The 20611-nt window shown below is 60.0% G+C and overlaps 2 protein-coding genes across 9 annotated transcripts in view; one reads left to right on the top strand and one right to left on the bottom strand.

Annotated features, from left to right (window-relative positions):
* Nucleotides 1-8230, top strand: part of CTU2 (cytosolic thiouridylase subunit 2 homolog (S. pombe)) — a 23253-nt gene extending 15023 nt beyond the window's left edge. Inside the window, exons 1-15 of one of the 8 annotated variants that reach the window (XM_006762191.2) lie at nt 7-578; nt 2770-2848; nt 3096-3155; nt 4258-4318; nt 4780-4889; nt 5063-5257; nt 5288-5475; nt 5553-5688; nt 5891-6022; nt 6976-7067; nt 7198-7301; nt 7406-7553; nt 7697-7763; nt 7890-7948; nt 8037-8230. In XM_006762191.2, the coding sequence (XP_006762254.1) occupies nt 466-578; nt 2770-2848; nt 3096-3155; nt 4258-4318; nt 4780-4889; nt 5063-5257; nt 5288-5475; nt 5553-5688; nt 5891-6022; nt 6976-7067; nt 7198-7301; nt 7406-7553; nt 7697-7763; nt 7890-7948; nt 8037-8109 (1617 nt within the window). In that variant the 5' untranslated portion in view covers nt 7-465 and the 3' untranslated portion in view covers nt 8110-8230. The other 7 variants (XM_015562965.1, XR_001513613.1, XM_006762192.2 and 4 more) reach the window with 7 other exon arrangements.
* Nucleotides 8199-20611, bottom strand: part of PIEZO1 (piezo type mechanosensitive ion channel component 1) — a 45222-nt gene continuing 32809 nt past the window's right edge. The window contains exons 27-56 of the mRNA XM_015562927.1: nt 20102-20294; nt 19776-19917; nt 18947-19100; nt 18487-18730; nt 18305-18401; nt 17894-18065; nt 17310-17399; nt 17134-17228; nt 16748-16819; nt 16144-16244; nt 15524-15602; nt 15392-15448; nt 15136-15308; nt 14886-14992; nt 14518-14709; nt 14175-14433; nt 13914-14102; nt 13436-13736; nt 13149-13206; nt 12915-13080; nt 12617-12831; nt 12316-12474; nt 12089-12236; nt 10033-10221; nt 9740-9832; nt 9469-9641; nt 9273-9395; nt 9118-9197; nt 8840-9029; nt 8199-8755 (exon numbers count right to left, since the gene is read on the bottom strand). Of these exons, the coding sequence (XP_015418413.1) occupies nt 8506-8755; nt 8840-9029; nt 9118-9197; nt 9273-9395; nt 9469-9641; nt 9740-9832; nt 10033-10221; nt 12089-12236; nt 12316-12474; nt 12617-12831; nt 12915-13080; nt 13149-13206; nt 13436-13736; nt 13914-14102; nt 14175-14433; nt 14518-14709; nt 14886-14992; nt 15136-15308; nt 15392-15448; nt 15524-15602; nt 16144-16244; nt 16748-16819; nt 17134-17228; nt 17310-17399; nt 17894-18065; nt 18305-18401; nt 18487-18730; nt 18947-19100; nt 19776-19917; nt 20102-20294 (4561 nt within the window). The 3' untranslated portion in view covers nt 8199-8505. The remainder of the gene's footprint in view (nt 8756-8839; nt 9030-9117; nt 9198-9272; nt 9396-9468; nt 9642-9739; nt 9833-10032; nt 10222-12088; nt 12237-12315; nt 12475-12616; nt 12832-12914; nt 13081-13148; nt 13207-13435; nt 13737-13913; nt 14103-14174; nt 14434-14517; nt 14710-14885; nt 14993-15135; nt 15309-15391; nt 15449-15523; nt 15603-16143; nt 16245-16747; nt 16820-17133; nt 17229-17309; nt 17400-17893; nt 18066-18304; nt 18402-18486; nt 18731-18946; nt 19101-19775; nt 19918-20101; nt 20295-20611) is intronic.

The following is a 20611-nucleotide window of genomic DNA, read 5'->3' as shown; positions in this document are numbered from 1 at the left end:
CCGGGGTCCCGGGGAGGCTGGAGCGCGCTCCGCAGCACCTGGGAGAGCCTGACCGGCCGGTGGTGGACTCCCCAGGGCGGGCCCCCCTTTGCTCTCTCGCACCTCAAGTTCTTGCAGTCGGTGGGACAGCGCTGCCGCTGACCATGCCGTCTTTCCTGGAAGAGAAGTCGGCTCTCCTGTCGCTGTCACCCACCGACTCCCCGTCTCCCGTCCTGAGCCACCCAGAGCAGGTTGACGCCCCTGGCGGGCCAGCCCTGGAGAGATGAGAGGTGGCCTTTAGGTGCCCCCTGAACGGCTTTAACAGACCGGAATCCTCCAGGGCCCTTGTCGTTTTTCAAATTGGAAGTTTGGTTAAGACACAAACTGGTTGCCCGTGTTCAGTCACCCACATGACCTCTCCCCTACCCCAGGTTGGGGTGAGAAACAGGACCTCTCTCTGAAGTCTTAGGGAGGGGCGTGTGCAGTATGTTCTTGTTCTCTCTTCCCCCTCCATGTCTCCAAAGCCGTGAGCTGAAGTGTGTGAAGTGCTCGGAAGGCCTGCCCGTGGTGGTGATCCGAGCAGGGGACGCCTTCTGCAGGTGAGGCCTGGGGGAGGATAGGAGACCCTGGCAGAAGGGCTTGCTCAGAAGCTAGGATTGCCTTCCTTTCTGTGTGGGTACCAGTCTCCCACTGTTCAACTGAGGATCAGGTGGCAGAAAGGTATATGAGGGCACTTAGGAGGAGAGCTGGCAGAGTGAGTGAGGTGCAGGCGGGATAGCGTTTCTGGGCAGCTGGAACACATCGCAGGGCGATTTGGAGCATCCTGGAACCTTGGGCAGGTGCCCCGGGTGATGCCTGTTTTACTTGTGAGGGACAGAGGAGTGGAAGGTGGGCTCAGCCTTCCCCTGCCTCGGGCGAGGGGCAGGTCCTTTATACAGGAGCAGAGACTTATTCTCAGAGGGGCCTGGGCACCAGCTTGTTCTGTTTTATCTGAAGCTCTGCTGTGCCCCTGTCACATCGCCTTTGAATCAAAACTCTTCTGTGTCTCATTACTCCACTAGATTCACAGCTCCAGGAGGGCAGGGCTGGTCTCCCGTTTTACCCCTGTTAATTCCTGGTGATGTTGCACGCTTTGTATAGCAAATGAACATTTGTTGAGTGAGTGATCAGCTCCCATCTTTAAATTGGTCTCCAAGAGTATCGGGCTCTGCTTTCTAAAACGTTCCAAAAAAGAAACTGAAGGGACTGAATAAATTGTTTTCCAAAAACTTTCTCGTCCCCGAACATCTTTTAGGAGCCTAGTAGATTTGGTGTGTGCTCAGTAGGACGAGGTGTATGCCACCAGGAAATACATTTTAGGCAAAGAAGCCACTGCTTTAATCACTTCAGAGCATCTAAAAAGGATGATCCCTCCAATCTGCTTGGAGAACTTGCTGATAAGAGGACAGACTGCAGCAGCTCTAGGCAAGGCCTGCAGGACTTCGGGGCCCAGAGGCTCCCCCCTGCGCTTGCTCAGTTTTGGGAAAAGGTGGGACGCTGACTTTCTGGTTGTAGGTTTTGGCAGTCTAGGTCTTGAACATTTTCCTCAATGATTGTGAGGATCGGCACAGGTGGGAAACGCTGGGCTGACCCAGAGGGAAAGTGTGGTGCAGGGAGGACGTGGAGTGGGGTAGCCACGGGGGGATTCCCCCCACCTCCTCACCGCAGTGTCTGTGTCTGCTGGGGGAACCTCACCACATCCAGCTTTCCTGGGAGTCACTTCCTACGGCTGGTCACTTGGGGTCCCTAGAGCTCCAGCATTTTGCAGTCAAACACTGAATTGAGTTACCATCCTCAAAAGACCTGTGGGTGTTTGGTTGGCTCATTATAAGGAGTTTCTGTTCAGTTTTGGGGGGGTTGTTGTGGACACAAGGTTAGCTAAGCAGGAAAAAGGAAGCAGACAGTGCATAACCCCAGGCATGGGGCAGTTTTGGGGGTACAGTGTTGCCTCCTCTGTTCAGGGTGCTGTTCTCCACCCAGGCTGTCAGGGGAGCTTTAAAAAGCAGATGCCCGGGCCTCATCCCAATATATTGTGATGTAGTCAGTGATTCTAATGTGCAGTCAAGGCTGACCACCTCTGACCTAGTGAGCCCGAGAGTCAGCTGGAAGTTTTACCGAGAACGCAGGTTCCCGGGACCTGCCCTGGAAGTTCTGATCTGTGGGTTTGGGGAAGAGCCCAGGACTCTGCGTTTCCGGGAGCTTCCTGGGCATTTCTGGTCCCAGCCGGATCAGAGCACTAGAGAAGGGCCTGTGTGGAGCTTCAGGCCTCAGGGCTCCTGCAGCCTTCTCAGTGTTTCCCCCTTCACCCCAAGAGGTGGTGCTTTTCTCCGTGGGGGTTTTGGAAGGGGTCATCAACTCTGCTCAGGGAAGGGCTGGGTGGCCTTGTCCTGCGCCTGCCTATGTCCATCTGTTCCACCAGCTGGGCCTTTCTGAGCGCCTGCCAGTGCAGGTGGCACCAGGGTCCTGGCCCTTCAGTCATCGGTTCACACTGGTAAGGATTGTAGGGGTGATGCAGGTGGGCCTTCCCATGTGGTAGGCTCATCTTGGGGCAACCATATCTGGTGAGAACCCCTCCATGCCGACGTCGGGGCGGAGCCTCATTGTCAAGATGCTTCTTTTAAAGATGGGAGTTGGTAACTGAGCAGGCATCAGGCTGCCCCCCTGCAGAGGCCAGTATTGGCTTCCCTCTCTTGGCATGGAGGTAGGCAATGTGGGCCATATGGCTGCAGCCAGTGGTGGTTTGTGTTGCAGGGACTGTTTCAAGGCGTTCTACGTCCACAAGTTCAGAGCTGTGCTTGGGAAGAACCGGCTGATCTTTCCAGGAGAGAAGGTAGAGTGTGGAGTGACTCCTCTGTGGAGTCCCCTACTTGGCAGTTTGGCCCCCCGGGCCCTGGCTCTTAGCCCGTGCCACCCTTCCTGCAGGCAGCCTGTCCCAGCTGCATCCTACCAGCTCCTCCCGCTGCCCTGTGCCTGGGCTCTGAGAATGGACCCATGCCGGGATATCCATAGTGGAGGGGGGTGGGGGCATGCTCATGTTGGAGATGTGGTGCCCTCCAGCAGTGTTCCTTCTTTCCCAGGTGCTCCTGGCGTGGTCTGGGGGGCCTTCGTCTAGCTCCATGATCTGGCAGGTCCTTGAGGTGCGTCTCCACACTGTTCTCCTGTGCCCAGGCCACCACCCAACCGAGCTTGAAGGTGGAGGGTCAGCACCAAGGGGCTCTTGTTTAGAAGTAGAGAGAGCAGCCCTGGAGGGCGCCTGGATGTGCATACAAGAGGTGCACAAGCCCGGAGCTGCGTCCGTCCGGAGTACCCAGCTGTGTCCCAGTTTAGCACTCTGTCCATTTGCTCTACTGTAGAAACATAATCACTGGGAAAAGCATGTCCTGGGGGCACAGCAGGGCGTCACTCAAGGTGGCCTTGAAGCCATGGGCCTTCTCTCATCCTGGGAGTGTGTCTGGGGCAAGACATTGAAATAGAAGCAGGTGTCTTGGGAGACAAAAAGTGGTTTGGCCCTGTCAGCTTCTTTGAGAAGTTGAAGAGAAGGGGGAGGGATGCTGCCAGGGGAAGCAGTGTTGGTAAAGACAGCTTATGTCGAGGTGGGGACGGGAGAAGAAGGAACACTCCTGGTTGTGTTGGCCTGCCCGGATCACTGTGGGGCAGTTATGGTTTCTCCCGATGGTGCTGTGGAGGCTTTGGCCAGGGGGTGGGACACACATGACCTGCACTGCCTGTGAGGGGTGTAGACTGGAGGGACTGGGGACAAGGCTGCAGCCGTGGGGTGGTCTGTATGGGATCCTGGGAGGTGCCCAGAGCTCGAGCGTGGTGCGTCTGCTCTCACTTTATGTCCCCTAAACCTGGCTGGAGGATCTGAGATAAGCGCCTGCTCCCTCAGATGTTTGTCCAGCACGTGGTGCCCTTCCATCTGAGCAGCAATTTCTTGCTTTTGTCCTGTTGTCCTGTTCCATGCTGAGCAGCCAGAGGAGGGTGGGTAGGGGGCATGGATGGCCATGTGGATCCAGCTGCTTTTCGGGGCACTGCCAGGAGCAGGAACAGACGGGAGGGCGGGCTTTACAAGGGAGAGTGCAGACACCCAGGCAGTTTGAAGTGAGTCAGGCTATGCGGCTTCCCTCTGCAGCCTCTCCACTACAGGGGGGTCATTGCCCCTTACAGAGAAGGGTTTCTGTAGGGAGTGTCCTGTGGCTTCTAGGCGTGAGGCTGAGGCCGGTCCCTTCCCCTCTCCAGGGCCTGAGTCGAGATTCTGCCAAAAGACTGCGTTTTGTGCCAGGGGTTGTCTACGTTGATGGTACGTGTGGCCTTTTTTCTCTCCAAGATCCCAACTGCTTGGTGCAGGCACCCTGAAACAGCTGGCACTGTGCCCACACCCAGGCCCTGGAGACAGTGCATTTGTCCACCAACAGATGGCACTGCTGTTGTCATAAGTCAGACCATCAGAGAGTCAGGCAGGAGCGTCGGCCTGGCTGCCTCTGCAGGATCTAGGGCACTGAGTGAGATGGTTGAGTTCACTGCCCAAGGGGCTGGATGCTAACCTGCCCCACCTCCCCTCCCCACCTCGTCCCTCGGCCACTACAGAAAACCCACTGCCCACTCTGCAAACACTCCTCCAAGGAGGTCTGCAGCCTGTGGTTTCTACAGAAGCTGCTGCTCTGCAGAGCACAGGCTCAAGGGATCTCATGTGTTGGCCTGTCCTGCCTGCCTGGGCTTGTCTCCTACAAGCCATGACTCCTTTCTTTCTGCCTTTTTCAGAGGGAGCAGCCTGTGGACAGAGCCCGGAGGACAGAGCCAAAACCCTAGCCGAGATGAAGCTGATCCTGCAGACAGTTGGTTTTCCCTGGCACATTGTGGCCTTAGAAGAGGTACGTGGGCCCACCCCTGAGAAGGACCTCCGGAGGTGCCCGCTGGGATGTCCACGAGGAGCGCATGCCCACTTGGGGCCAGGCTGTGGGCCTCTCGCCGGGGCCGCGCCTCGCTATATACAGTGGTGGGCCGGGGCCTCATACAGCTTCTCCACCCTCCCCTGCCCTGCAAGGTGTTCGGCCTGCCGCCGTCCGTGCTTCGCCACCTTGCCCAGGAGCCCTCGGGGACCAAGGGGGCCTATAAGGCAGCTGTGGACAGTTTCCTCCAGCAGCAGCACACACCCGCCCAAGGGGAGGAGCAGCTGAGCCAGCCTGGCTCCCAGGACCCCCAGAGCCCAGCTGGGCTACCCACAGCTGCCCAGACCGAGGCCCAGGCACCCACAGCTGCCCAGACCGAGGCTCAGCCACCCACAGCTGCCCAGACCGAGGCCCAGGCACCCACAGCTGCCCAGACCGAGGCTCAGCCACCCACAGCTGCCCAGACCGAGGCCCAGGCACCCACAGCTGCCCAGACCGAGGCTTTATCTAGACTCTTCGACTCAGTGAAGACACTGACAGCCAAGCAGGAGCTTCTTCAGACCCTGCGGTGAGCTCTCCTCCCCCACCCCCCCAGGTCCTGGCCCTGTCCTACCTGTGTCTGAGATCCCTTGCCCTGCTCTGCAGAACGCACTTGATTCTGCACGTGGCCCGGACCCATGGCTACTCCAAGGTGATGACGGGAGACAGCTGTACTCGCCTGGCCATCAAGCTCATGACTAGCCTGGCGCTGGGGAGAGGGGCCTTCCTGGCCTGGGACACGGTACTCAGGGGCCAGGCTGCCCAGGGGCCCCTCCCACCCTCACCCTTTAGGCCCTTTCACTTGAAAGTAGTACCTTGTGAATCAGTCTTGGGGTCTTCCTCATGGAGGGAGGAGCCTGACACCCCTCAGCTGGCAGGGAAGGAGGGAGCTATAGCCCTGTCGGCTGGGTACGGGGAAGAACATACCCCCTTCCCCTCCCCAGGGCTTCTCTGACGAGAGGCATGGTGACGTGGTGGTGGTGCGGCCCATGCGCGACCACACACTGAAGGAGGTCGCCTTCTACAACCGCCTGTTTGCTGTGCCCTCTGTCTTCACACCAGCTATCGACACCAAGGTAACTTGCAGGACAGGGCAGAGGCTGCCAGCACGTCTTCGGCAGCGTAAGCTGTGTCCACACCAGCCCTCTAGCTTCAGTGCTTGCCACCTGGTACCACAGTGGCGCCCCTATGTCCCCCAGCATCCTTGGAGCGTATACAGGCTATCCCTTGGAGTTGGAGGACAGGTTGGTTGGTGCCTTCGAGGCGGAGAGGGCTCACAAGGAGAGGGAGTTGCCACACCCTGGTACCCATCCCTGGGAAGGCGAGGTGCCCCGCTTGGGGGGAGGGGGGGTCATGGACACGGGGAAGGGGATGATGGAGGGGCAGAATGACCGTTGTCAGAGGTACTTAAAATTTTGACATAATTTGTGTGTGTGTGTGTGTGTGTGTGTGTGTGTTTCTTTATTAATCCTCACCCGAGGATATTTTTTCATTAATTTTTATCGAGAGTGGAAGTGGTGCGGGGAGAGAAACATCGATGTGAAAGAGACACATTGATTGGTTGCCTCCCACACGCACCCAATTTGGGCGGGGCAGGGAGGGAACTCGCAACCCAGGTGTGTGCCCTTTGACCAGGAATTGAACTGGCATCACTTTGGTCATTGATTTCAGAGAGGAAGGGAGAGGGAGAGAGAGATAGAAACGTCAATGATGAGAATCATTGATCAGCTGCCTCCTACATGCCCCACACTGGGGATTGAACCTGTAATCCGGTCATGTGCCCTGACCAGGAATTGAACTGTGACCTCCTGGTTCATAGGTCAGCGCTCAACCACTGAGCCACGCCAGTTAGGCTGTAATTTAATTTTTAATAATGGCCGTGTTGAGAAGTGTGTGCCTGATTCACTCCAGTCCCAACATGGCCGACTCTCAGGAGCTGACTGTGGAGGAGCCCATGGCCCCTTGGCCAGGCCTGGGGGCTGCTCCTCTACACCAGGGCCACTCCAGCCCCCCGTCTGATTGTCCCTAGGCCCCTGAGAAGTCCAGCATCCACCGGCTTATGGAAGCCTTCATGCTCAGGCTGCAGGCCCAGTTCCCCTCCACAGTCAGCACTGTGTACAGGTGTGTGTTTGTGCCGGGGAGTGGGAGTGGGAGCGTAGGCACTGAGCTCACCACCCTGGGGCTCAGGTCAGGCAGGAGCCAGGCTCTGGTTAACCAGTGGTGCCTCTGTGCCCTGTCCTCACACTTCCAGGACGAGTGAGAAGCTGGTCAAGGCCCCAAGGGATGGCAATGCTGGTGGCCCCCCAGACCCCCGCTGCCTGCTCTGCATGTGTGCACTGGACATCGACACTGCTGGTCTGTGCTGCATGTTCTCGGGGTTCATGGGTGGAAGGGGTACCAGTGAGTGGGTATTGGGGTTTATCAATCCTGAGGTCCCCTCAGTTTATTTCTGCTTACAGATAGTGCCACGGCTTTTGGGGCCCAGACCTCACATCTCTCCCAGATGCAGCCCCCCACCGCACCAGCTGAGGCACCCACAACACCCTGCTGCTCTGCAGGGGTGGGCAGGGCCCAGGGCTGTTGCCGGGGGGCTGGGCCCTGCGGGAGGTGAGTCTCTTTCCTGATCCACCCCACCTCATGGCTGGTCCCTTGTAGCTACACAGAGGGTGGTGGTACACCTGGGACCAAGCCCTCGGGCCCTGCACTGAGGGGCCAAGACCAGGCACACAGGTCCAGCTCTGCTCTCACAGGGAGGACCCCCGAGCCAGTGTCATCGAGCAGCTATGCTACGGGTGCCGTGTGAACATGAAGGACTTGGTGAGTGGATCCTGCCTTGTGTTGGTGATAGGGGAGGCCCTCCCACTCTTGGGGTGAGGGTGCAGGTTGGCACTGGCTTAGCTTTGTGCCATGTAGCCCATCACTCATGCCGGCTCTCTGTTGCAGCCTTCCTTGGACCCCCTGCCACCCTACATCCTGACTGAGGCCCAGCTCCGTAGCCAGAGGTACTGGTACCTGCTGTGCTGGGAGCCCTGGGAGGGGTCCTGGATGTGAGCACCTTTGGGCTGATTCCCACTATGTGGCTTCCCCCAGGGCCTCGGTCTTGCAGGAGATACAGGAGTATCTGATTGACAGTGATGATGAGGCGCAGACCGGTGAGAGCTGAGCCTCAGGATGGACCCCGGGACCACCCCGCCTGGACCTCTGCCATGCTGGAGCAGGACACAGGGATGGGCAGGCAGCGTGCTGTCATCCGTTCGTATAAATAAAAGTTTTAATTAAAAAAACTCTACAGTACGTGTGGAGAAAGGAGGGCTGGGCCCCTGGCCAGTGTGTCTGGCACTGGGCCCTGCAGGGACAACGGAAAGGGACAGCAGTCCTGTGCTGGGCCGTGGAGGGGCCACAGCTCCCTTCTGACAGCAGCATCAAGGCTCAGTGGGCCAGGAGGACCTGTCACAGCTGGTGGCCTGGGACTGGAGTATCTGCTCCTGTGGCCTGAGGAGCACTGCCCTCCTTCCTGGCAGGCCGGCTCCTTCATTCACGTGCACACGGAGCCTGGCTCCTACTCCTTTTCGCGGGTCCACTTGATCATGGTCTCCGGTGAGCGGTAGAGGAAGATGAGCTTGGCGTATAGCTCCTCTTCCAGCTCCAGCTCCCGCGTCTCCCGCACCAGGAAGATGTCCTGGCAGAGCTTGAGGATTCGGTCCACACACGGCAGCTCCTCAAACATGATGGAGTGTGAGATCTCACTGAAGAAGCCGCGCACAAACTTGCCGATGACCAGCACGATGGACACATAGAGCCCCATGATCCTGCCAGGCAAGTGCGGGTGAGTCCTGGGGGCTGCTACCCACGGCCGCACCCCAGCCCCCAGGCCCACGGCACTGCACACTCACCCGTAGCCAGCCAGGAAGCCCAGGCTGGGTGGGCTGACCTTGTCGTTGAAGATGACCATGGGCAGCAGGTTGCAGTCAGCCTGGCAGTCCTGTAGCTCGATGACCCACCACTCAAGGAAGCCAGCATCCCCCGAGCCCACACGCTCCCTCCGCAGCTGGATGCGCACGCCGAGGTAGTCCGCCTCCTCGTCTGGATCAGAGCGGTGAGAGAGTCAGGCCACACCCTCTCCCAGGGCAGAGGCCATGGCCCAGCACCACCTTCCCCCAAACACACTCACTGGGCTGCAGCTGCTTCACGGGGTTAGCTTCAGGCCCGTTGGGGGCACGGATGTACTTGGGAAAGAGGTTAGGGATGACCCTGTGGGGAGGAATCCAGTGGGTCAGGTCTGGCCCAGCCTTCCTGGTGCCCCCAGGCCCCTTGGTCCCCACTCACACGGACTGGTCCGAGGTGCCCTCCAGCAGGCTGGCCAGCTGCCACCGCTCAGTGCTATTGGGGGCCAGGTCCAGGGTGTGCTTCTCGTTGGTGTACTCCACAGTGCCTCCCTTGGCCAGGTCCCTGCAAGCAGGGGTGCAGCGTGACCCACCGAAGCGTGTACCCCACCCAGGCCCTATCCGAGCCCAGGACGTACCTCTGGAAGTTCCAGGTGAAGCGCACGGTGATGTCGGCAGTGCCGTTGTACAGCTCCCGCTTCATCTGGGCCCTGCTTGGCGGGCTGATGCGCCACAGAGCCCCGGAGCTGCCCTCGATCTGCGCGGTGACGATGTCCTCAGGGCTGTACTGGCTGATGAACTGCATGGCCAGCTGAGCACAAGACGGCGCCTCAGTGGGGTGAAGCCAGGCCACCCCCCCAAAAGCCATCCCTTCCCCTGCCAGGCCGATGCAATGTGGGGGCTGCTCACCGGGTGGGGGTCAAACTGCCTGGACAGCTCCTCATAGGCCTGCTGTGTGAAGGGCACGATGGACGGCTGCTGGGCGCTCATGGTGAACAGGGGCTGAGGGTGAAACAGGGTGACATGGTGCTGGGGGAGCCTCCCTGACTCCCCAGGTCGCCAGTACGCAGCTCACGCTCTGCATAGTCCATGAGGACCAGAAAGGGAGGAGCGGGAATTGGGGCTGCCTGGCCAGAGCCCTCAGTGTGCGGGCAGAGCTTGCACCTGCACTGCTTCCCGTTCTGGCGAAGGTGGCTGCTCACCTCATAGCCCCCCAGCTTGAGGGTGACGGTGACGTCGATGGGCTGGTTGACAACACCGACAACAGAGCGCACCAGAGACATGAAGAGCAGCGGGAACCAGATGATGGCCACAAGGAACAGGATTATAAGGCCGCCCATGCCATACTTAACGATCTTCTTCTTCTTCTGCCCCTTGGGCTGTGGGTATTTCTGTGGGGGGACAGTACGGGTCAGCTGCTCAGCACCACCTTCCCAGTGCCCTGCGTCGTGGAGGCCTCCATCTCTGCTCCCTGCCACAGTGCTGTCTCAGACCCCTCCCTCCCTCTGCTCCCAGAGCTGCCCTCCACGCCTCACCTTTCCATCCTCAAGGCCATGGTCTTGAGCTCACCCTGTGGACCCATAAAGCCTTAATTGAACATCCAAACTGACTGCAGAGCTATAGCAGCTAAGTGTGTGGTGCTGGACAGGACAGAGATCAATGGAGAGATTCTGAGCCCCAAAACAAACCCACACAAGGAGACAGGTGCCAACCTCTCACTAGGGAAAGGACAGCCTTTTCAATAAATGGACCCTTAACTAACACCATGTGCAAAAATTAAGACATAAATCACTGAAACTTCAGGGCAAATCTTTGTACCTTATATTTGGCAAAATATCCTCAGATCTAATACCAAAAGCTCAAGCAGTGAAAGAAAAAATTTAGACATCATGAAAAATAGGCTTGTGTGCTTCTGAGGACACCACCAAAAAAGGAAAAAGCCAACCACAGAATGGAGGAAATACCAGCAAGTCGCATCTCTGATGGCCTAGTATCCAGAGTATCTATGGAACGCCTTCAACTCCAAAAGTATAAATGTACCACCTTTTGTTTACCTCACAGTTGCTTAACCCAAGGAAAAAATGGGCAAAGGCTCTGAAAAGACTCCAAAGAAGGGAGACATGGCAGATAAGCCCAGGGAAAGGTGCTTCTCGTTAGCCAGCAGGGAAAGGCAAAGTCAAACCACGGGGACGGGTAAAACGTCAGACCAGAGGGCCCGCGAGGAGGTGGCAGAGCAGCGGGGCTGCAGTGGAGCCGTCGCCGTGGAAACAACCCGAGAGTGAAAGCAAGGGTTACCTCAGGGCCCAGCAAGCACATCCCTGTGTCTATCCAGGAGAAATGGAAACTTGTGTGTTCAGAGTCTTCTATGTGAATATCCATAGCAGCATTTTTTATAATAAAAACAAACCCAAATGTCTATCACCATTTGGAACTGTTGAATAAAAGGTGGCATGAATCATAACCATAGACAGACCTAGCACTAACCCTAACACTAGACTTAGCCCTAACCCTAACCCAACACTAACATTAACCCTAGCCCTAGCCCTAGCCCTAACACTTTACCAAGTCCTAACTCAATCCCTACCTCTAAACCTAACCCTAGCCCTACCCATAACTCCTAACAACCAAAAAGTTAAACTATTCTGCCATAAAAATAAGTTGTGACACATACTACAACATGGATGAACTTTGATAATATGCTGAGTGAAAGAAGCCAGTCACAAAGGCCACCCTGATTTCATTTATGTGGAATTTCCAGAACAGGCAAATCTATACAGCAGGTGGTGGCTGCCAGGAGCTGGGCAATGAGGGGAATGGACAGTGACTGCTAATGGGTACAAAGAGCATGTTCTAACATTGTGATGATGGCTGCACAACTCTAAACATTACCGAACCACCACACTGTACACTTAAAATGGGTGAATCTTGTGTATGAATTCTCTCTGTAAAGCTGCTAAAAAAGAACAAAAATTCAGCTAACGTTATGGCAGGCATATTCCACTGTGCAATTTGCTCAGGCCACTGCCAACTGCCTGCCCCTAACAGGGCAGAGTTCACTATCCCCTCTCTAAGAAGCCCCTCCGGCTGCCAGGGAGAGTTCTAGAAATGCTCTCTGGCCCACAGTGGCTCTCTGGCCTCATGTTGCCATGGTTTCTGAGCCCAAGGAGGGGCCGCCAGTGTTTGGTTCTCGCAGTTCCCGTCGGCCCCAATGGGGAGTGACCAGTGTCCCCTCTCTACCCTCGCCTTGGGCCCAGGCACCTTTTCTGTCTCTCGGCTGCACTTGATGATGAAGATGTTGGCATAGATGTCCTCCACGCACATCCAGTTGGACAGGGACAGCGTGGTGTCTGTCCAAACCCAGTCCATCACGGCCCGCAGCTCCACCAGGAACGGCACCAGCCGGAACCTACCCGAGACGGGGGACCCATCAGGAGGGGCTGAGGGAGGGCAGCCTCGACCGCCCCCTTGGGCCGGCCCACACTCACCCCTGGAAGAGGAAGAGGTTGAGGTGGTTGTACTTCTTGGTGAGGAAGTTGCCAAGGATGCGAGTGGGGTAGCCACAGCGGATCTGGTAGGCGGACAGGGCGAAGTAGATGCACTTCACAAAGTACCACAGCTGGGCTACTGTGTTCTGGCTGAACATCCTAGGTGGGACAGGAAGCCCAGATCAGGGCACCCCGCCCGAGTCCAGTAGCTGGAGACCCCAAAGTCCCTGGGCCCAAATGCAGCTCTGCCAGGCACCACAAAGCACGTCTCTGCAGGCTGGGTCTGACCCCCAGCACCCACCTCTCGGTGACAGCGGGCAAGATGAAGAACATCCAGACATGGATGGCCAGCACCAGGACGACCTGGAAGGCCAGCTTGCCCAGCACGGTCTTGCGTAGGTAGAGGGCACGGTCGATGACCATAGTGCTGAACTGGATCAGCAGCATGACCAGGAAGGCTTCCGGAACCTGGTCATCTGACAGGGAGGACGTGATGTCCGTAGCCGCTGAGTGCTTCTGTGGCCAGGAAAGGAAGGGTCAGGGAGAGCTGGGGTGGCCGCTGGGCTCTGCGCTCACAGGGGCCCCTGAGCCCAGCTCACCCCAAAGGCCCAAAAGCCGAACATGATGATGATGAAGTCGACCACGTCAGCCAGGAACATGAGGGCATAGACGTCGGTGGCTGCACGGTATTTGGTGTGCAGGATGTCGTGGAAGAAACGCCGCAGGGGCCGGTACACGCTCTGGGCCCTGGGACGGGCAGAGGGAGCTCAGCTCAGGACCTTGGTTGCTCCCACCCGCCCCTCCCCTCGGCCACTCCCAGGTTGGTCACTCACAGGGACACGTCCCGAGAGGCGGCTGCTGCCTCCTGCTCCTCATCCTCCGTCTCAGCTTCTGTGGGGGAGGAGTCACCACGGATGGACTGAGGCCTAGTCCAGCTCCTGACCATCCCGAGAGCCCCCCGAGGGGCTGCCATCACCCCATTTCACAGACCAGCAGGCTAAGCACAGGCCCCCCCACCACCAGCAGTGGGCCCCTGGGGCTGCATCCTCTGGCTGGGGTGGCGATTCCCATGTGAGAGCTGGGTGGGCTGGGGGGGTTGCAGATTGACAGGGACATGTACCAATGGCTGCCGGTCCTTTGGGTTCTGCCATCTCCTTCCTCCTCCTCCTGAAACGCAGACCGATGCGCTTCGTGTCGTGGGGCCTGATCTCCACGTGTGGCTCTGAGGGCCCATCTCTCACTTCTACTTGGATGTCATCCTCGGCGGTGGCCCCAGCCGCCCCCAGCTCCTCCTGGGGCCCTGTGCTCTCCGCAGTCTGGAGTCCCAGCAGGGCTGGCTCCTCCTCAGGCTCCTCCTTCCCCTGGCCCCCATCAGGCTCCTTGGACAGCGGGTCCTCCTCGTGGTCCCAGAGGCCATAGCACTGTGGAAGGAAGGAAGGAGGGCCTTGGGGGGCAGGCGTGGCGGCACGGGCCGCTCTCGGACCAGGCAAGATGGCCAGGCCCACCCTGAGACCCACAGTGTCCAGCTTCGCCCCCTGGAACAAGATGGCTGAGAGGTGCCCGCCTGCTGCCCACCTGCCCTGGCACCTGGCACTCACCAGCAGCTGGGAACGATGGAAGAAGAGGGCCAGGAGCTGCACCAGGTCGTACTTGATGTAGCCGTCAGTCTTCTCCAGGCCCAGGATGCGAGGCGGGAAGTAGGGCTTGTTCTCGTAGCGCCGCAGCACCGTGTGGCTGTTCCAGGGGAAGAAGCCAAACTGGAACAGGTATTTGGTGACCACCATGACCTGCGGGGCAGCGGGGCTCAGCATGGCGGGCGGGGCCAGGACCACCCCTCCGCCCCCCAGGCCGCTGCCCACCTCCGTGAAGACGATGGCCGTCATCCAGAAGCGCTTGCTGGGCCGGGGGATGGACAGCATGGCCCACAAGAAGACCAGCACAGGCAGCACGAGGGAGGTGGCCGAGGCGGTGACCATATGGTTGAGAACAATGATGAAATAGCAGAGCAGCTCAGAGTGGGCAGCCACGCACTGGTACACGGCCTGCAGCAGCCGCAGCGCCCGGCCCTGCCCGGCCTCAAACTGCTCAGCCTCCTCCAGCTCTGGGATGCGCAGGCACCTGCAGGGTCCATGTTCAGGTAGGTTCTGGCCCCAGGCCTAGGCCCACCTGCCCCCGGCCCCACCAGCCACCCCTCGCACACACCTGTCAAGGAGCAGCTCGCTGGCTGTGCGCATCCGGGTCCGCGTGCTGGCGGGAAGCTCTCGGGAGCCGTGTAGAGAAGCCCTGGGCTCGGTGACCATCTCCTCACTGCCACTGCGGGTGTTGTAGCCCGTGCTCAGGGGGCTGCTGGGGTCCTCGGGCGTGCTGCTTATGGGCTCTTCTGCCCCCAGCCCGCTGTGGGAGGGGAGGCTGGTCACAGACGGCAGGAGGGCCTCAAGGTCCCTGCCGGACAGGGGCTGGGAGGCTATGTGCCCAAGCATAGCCGCTGGGGTGTCCCTGGCTCTGGGCCTGAGAGCAGGTCAGATGCAGTGGGTCCTGGTTCCCACTTGAGCCCCTCAGCCCATACCTACCTCGAAGCTGTGCTAGGCACATCGCGTGCCTCCGAGGGGCCTGTTGGCATGGTCTTAGCCTCACTTGAGTATAGCTGGTCCAGCACTCCCCGGTGCACCTCTCCACCCTGCAGGGCACACAAGGAGGGTAGGGAGGTGGTCCTCCCGGTGTGGGAGTGGAGGGGTGGGGCAGGCACAGGGGTAAGGTAGTGTGGCAGGGCATGGTGGCAGGGGTAAGGGTGTGATGGGGTCGCAGTATGGTGGCACCCACCCTGAGTAGCTCCTGTGTGAGCAGGTAGCGCTCAGCACGCAGCACGTTACTCATGGCGCGGTGGTGCCGAGTGAAGGTGTACAGCCAGCGCGTCAGCCCGTCCACCAGCGCCTGTCCCAGCACCCACAGGAACTGCATGGTGCTCAGCACCCGCTGCATCACATGGCTCCGGCCTGCAGGGAGGGGGATCGGCGTGAGAATCCTGGAGGGGCAGCCAGCGTGACAACCCCAACCCCGAACCCCAGGGCCCACGTACCTGCCACCTCGTCTGCTGGACCCTCTGCCAACTCCGCCTCTGGACGCGGGCCGCCTCCTGGGCATAAGGGAGCTGGTCAGCGCCTTGTAGCCCTACATTCCCCACCCACTACCCGCACTCAGCCGGACTCACCCACAAGCAGTTGTGCCTGCTCCTGCCGCCGCCGCCTCAGCACCGTCTGGGCGTTGGTCACCCAGGCCTGGTACGCCATCTGCAGGACAGGGCCTCGGGTTAGCACCCGCTTCCCAGGCCCAGGCGCCCTGGGCTCACCTCTGAGCTCCAGAGGAAGAGGAGGAGCCAGGGGTCAGCGCAGCGGAGGACCTGCAGCCTGAGCCGGGGCAGGAAGTGGGCCCCATGGGGCTGTTGTGGGAGGAAAGGGCAGTTTGCACAGCCCACCCGGCACATCACGGTTCTCACTTAGCACCCAGGCCTCAGGCCAGAACCAGGGACACAATGGTGGACAAGAGGCTCCTGGCTCAGAAGACAGACATGCAACCAGCAAACATAATGAGCCCTCTTGAAGGCCAGGCCACCGGCGGCCACCACAGACCTGGGGGTCAGAGCTGGGACCACAGGAGGAGGTGGACAGAGGCACACAGCTGCCATGACCTGTGGTCCCCACGGACTGCTGTCCCGTCTGGCTGGTAGACTCTGGAGGTCTGAACGGGGCTGGGCACCTGTCCTCCCTGTGCTGGCCTGGCCCAGGTACTCCATGGACAGGGGAAGGCAGCCAGGGGACCCTTCCTCCTCACCTGGAAGGCACTCTGTGCCGATGGCCTGGGATCCTCGGGCTGGGCCTCCTCCTCCTCCTCACTGTCAGACTCGAACAGGAAGTAGTCCCCAGAGTGGATGACTGTGGGCAGTGTGGGGTTCAGCTGGCCGTCCCCCACGTGGGGTTGGGCTCTGCAAGACTCTCATGTTCATGGGTTTGGGGGGGCAGTAACAGCATCCTGTGACCCCAGGGGCCAAGGCCCGCATGCCCCTAACCCCCCTCCCCAGGGCAGCCTCAGTGGCTGGAGGCAGGGAGCAGCAGGCTGGAGGACGGAGGCGCATGCACAGGACACAGGCCAGAGTGGCGGGACGAGACCAGACGGGACGAGAGGGACACAGGGAGGGGCCAGGAGAGGAGAGGCTGGGAGTGGGTAGTGGTAGTTCAGACTTCGGAATCCCCGAGTTATAAAATGCAGAGCCGGTTGTGGGGGGCCCAGCCCCTTGTTACTGCACGGCCGGCACCGAGGCTGCAGGTCAGTACCGGCAAGCTGTACGCCCCAAAGGCAGTAGCAACTGAGAGGTGAGGGGGTACCCAACACACAGCAGCTTGAGAGAGTGGTCATGGCAGCCAGGCTGGGGCAGTACCTGTGGCGTGGTCCAGCCAGGGCCGCCACCACTGTGTCCGTGGTGGGGAGGAGCCCCCTGGACGGCTGGGACCTGTGAAGGGGAGGGGGTGGCGAGCATGAGCCAGCAGGGAGAGTCATGGAGAATGAGGGTGTCCCCTACAGCAGAGACACACAGAGCCCCTTCAGTGACCAGCACCCTCCCATGGTGCTATGCGGTGGAGGACAGCCCACACGTGCAGACGGACAATCACTGGCAGGCTGTGCGGCCTGCAGGGACAGAGAGTGACCACATGGCACAGGACAGGTGGGCCGGAAGCCCTGTGACGTCACGTGGCACAGACGCGGACAGGCTCCAGCGGCACAGATGCACCAGTGCTCGGGGCCCTGGGGGCTCGATCCACTCACCTGGCTCCTGGCCGGGGTCCAGGGCCTCCTGGGAGTGGCCGAGGCCCACCGGGCCCTGCCTGTGCTTTTCCTGCTTGGCGCGGATACGTTCCATCCTGCGGGTGGGAGACGACTCTGAGCATCGGGCCAGACAGGAGAACACCCCGACCCATCCCGGTCCCCCAGACGGCACCTACTGTCTTTTCAGCTGGGCCAGGGACTTCTCCTCGACCTTGCGGTGGTAGTCGATGCTTTTGAGGTTGGCAGCGTTGTACAGGGCGAAGCCCCTGGGGGAGTCGGTGAAGCCAGGGGTGAGCGCCAGGCTTACGAGCTCCTTCCTCTGGGCTTAGCCCACCTCCCAGCCGCCCAGGTCCTCCCTGCTCACAGGCTAGCTCTCCAACATGACACCCCATCTGTACTGCAGTGAGAGGGAGGGGGCCCCCTGCCACCTCGTCTCATGGGGTAGAAAACGTGTAAATGAAGAGGTGGCCATGGGGCCGACAGAGGCCAGGGATGGGGAGACGTGCTGGCTCACTGGCCAGGCAGGGGTGGGTGGGGCAGGCTCTCTGGTGGAGTGCACCTCAGGCCAGCGTCGGGCAATAGTAGGACTGAAACGCCAGCCCACAGACAGCTAGGGCTGAGACCACATGCCGTGGACAGTGTGCACTCAGGCCCTGAGGAGTGCTGATGACCCGTGGCCCTCAGTCGCTCTAGGAGACGTGTGACATCGGGCACAGTGCCCTGCCCTAGAGGGGCCCAGGGGATCCAAGGTGGGGCCAACCTGGAGGCCTGCAGAGCAGTGGCCTGGAGCTCAGCCTTGACATGCAGGAAGTAGTAGCTGAGGAAGACACGGCGCTGCAGCAGCAGGAACAGGAAACAGACACTGTCCCAGAGGACGCCAGCCTCCTCCACTGGCAGCAGGCAGTCCTGGTCCCTGCCCAGCATCTCCTTGGCTGTGAGACAGGGGCCAGCACGGGTCAGGGGTATGACCGGGGTCAGGAACACGGGTGGAGTCAGGGGTGTGGGGCAGAGGTTGGGGACCTGAGTCAGAGGCAAGGCTCAAGCACATTTGTTGAGGATCAGGATGCAGATCAAGACCATGGGGTGGGGGTGTGGGGAACGGATGGGGGACTGGGTCCCTGAAGCAGTGCGTGTCCCTGACACCCCCAGCCACCGGCCCTCTCCCACTCACGGTCATAGTAGCCTTTGACTGTGCACACGAGGCTGAACAGCTGGATGACCCAGCAGAAGCTGCTCTGCATTTGCTCCACGAAGACACAGGACAGGAGCTGGGGGCGGGAGGAGGGTCAGCCAGCCTACGGGATTGGGTTTGGGGCTGGGGCTGGGGCTGGGCAGGCTGGCCGGCCGGCTCACCGAGAGCATGTTCTTGGAGATGATGACGGTGACGTTGTAGAGGATGAGGCAGTCCCACAGCACGAGGCGGGGACGCGTATCCTTCTGCAGCAGGGAGGTGCCGAAGAGCAGCAGGTAGAAACAGGCCAGCAGGTAGCCCAGCCCGAAGACACTGATGCGCGTGGCCCCTGTGATGAACACCACCACCAGCACCAGCCAGAAGAGGTAGCGGAAGACAGCGACTTTCAGCATGTCGAGGTAGGACCTGCCGGGCGAGGTGCCGGTTACCCCACCGCCCCCCGCAGCCTCGGGCCAGAGGAACTCCCGGAGGCCCCTCTGCTGCAAGGTCAATGTCCGCCCCTCGTCTTGTCCCAGGACACCGCCGGCTGCACTTGCCCCAGGTTCCGTCCTAGCCAGGTGTGTCCGTCAGCCCCGCAGCCCCAGACTGGGCTCTGCAGGCTGGCGACACCCCGGGACCCACCTACAGTGAACGAAGTTGGGCACGGGGTTGGGCTCCCCCCGCAGAGGCTCCAGGTGGTCGGTGTTGACGCCGGCCATGTGCTGCCACTCCTCGGTGCGCTCAGCCAAGAACACCTGCCACTGCTGGGAGGCGCAGAGCAGCAGCAGGAAGTCACCTGCGGATACACGGGAGGCCGCTGCCGCACGACCCCAGGCACCGCTGGCCTTGCGGAGGCCTGGCCCACGACCGGCACAGAGCACGGACCCCGTACCCAGACCAGAGAGAAGCATGGTGTGTGCGTGTGGGGGCTGGGCAGACACATGTCTACGAGTGTGAACATGGCGGGTGATGTCCATACATGGATATGGATGTTGGGGATCATGCCTGTGTACATGTTCTGTGTATCTGGGCACCACATGCACATTAGGAAATGAGTTAACGTGCCTGACTGCACACCCGTGGGCATCAGTCTGTGCACACCTGCATCTGTCCCTCTGCCCACCTGCATCCACTCCAACATCCATACCTACAACCATCTCTGCATCCACACCTGTGTGCACACCTGCATACACACCTGATGACAGGGTGTGCACATGTGAGCAGGGCCTCAGTGCCATGGGACTATCCTGCAGGACTAGGCGCACCCATGAAAGGACCCCGCCCCCCCGCTCCTCCCCGTCCTGCCGGGGAACCACAGCATTGGGCCAGCTGGCAAGGCCGGGACAACGCACTCCTTGATAGCTGGAGGGAGCATCTGCGCTTGCCCGCTGCCTGTGCAGAACCTCCTTGGCCTTCCATGAGGCTGGCGGGTGGCGCATGTGGACAAAGGGCCCGGCCAGTGGGCACTCACTGATGAGGTTGGTGGAGTTGGGGGCCATGAAGAAGTCAGGCAGGTACAGCCACTTGATGAGCACCGAATTCATGGGGATGGCCTGGCTCCAGCGCCAGGGGTAGTCTGTGGGTAGAGGGAGCGTGTCAGGGCTCCGGACAGCCTATCCCTTTCCCATTGGCTGGCCCACAGCCTCTAGGGGTCCAGTGTCCACGGTTCTTCATCCACATCCACATTCACACAGTCAGCCTCAAAAACACCACCACTCTCCCTTGGAGTCCGAGAGCATACAGGTCCAGAGCTCCCAGCACATGCTTAACTACACGTTTCCCAGGGATAGACCGCACCCCAGGCCCCCATGGGAGCAGCTGTATGAAGCTAGAGGGCGGCAGGCGGGCAGGGCAGTCTCCTGAGTGCTGGCCGTGGTATGGCTGGACCACTCGAGACGTCATTGCACACTTATCAGAACGGCTAATACTATAAAAATAGCGACACCGCCAAATACTGGCGAGGGTGTGGAAGGACTGGATCACACACATGCTGCCGGTGGAGATGTGAAATAGGACAGCCTCTCTGGGGCTTTCATGCCAGAGAAATGAAAACTATGCCACGCAAAAACCTAGACACCAACGTTCCCAAACCGGAAATGAGACGTCTCCCTGTGTGAAAGGTCAAACCAACTATGGTACATCCAAACACTATACGGCCCGGCACGGAAAAGGAAGTACCGATACACTCAACACAGGGCAGGCGGGAAACGCCCGGGGCACTGCATGCGGCCACCGCCACGCCCGGCTCCCGCCTTCCTCCTGCCCGCTCCCGCCCGCCCCCGCCCACAGCCTGCGCCCTGCTCACCA

The sequence above is a fragment of the Myotis davidii genome, unplaced genomic scaffold, assembly GCF_000327345.1.
Source record: "Myotis davidii unplaced genomic scaffold, ASM32734v1 scaffold77, whole genome shotgun sequence".
Lineage (NCBI taxonomy): Eukaryota > Metazoa > Chordata > Mammalia > Chiroptera > Vespertilionidae > Myotis > Myotis davidii.
The sequence above is the reverse complement of the archived record's forward strand: the minus strand, read 5'-3'. Positions and strand labels throughout refer to the sequence as shown.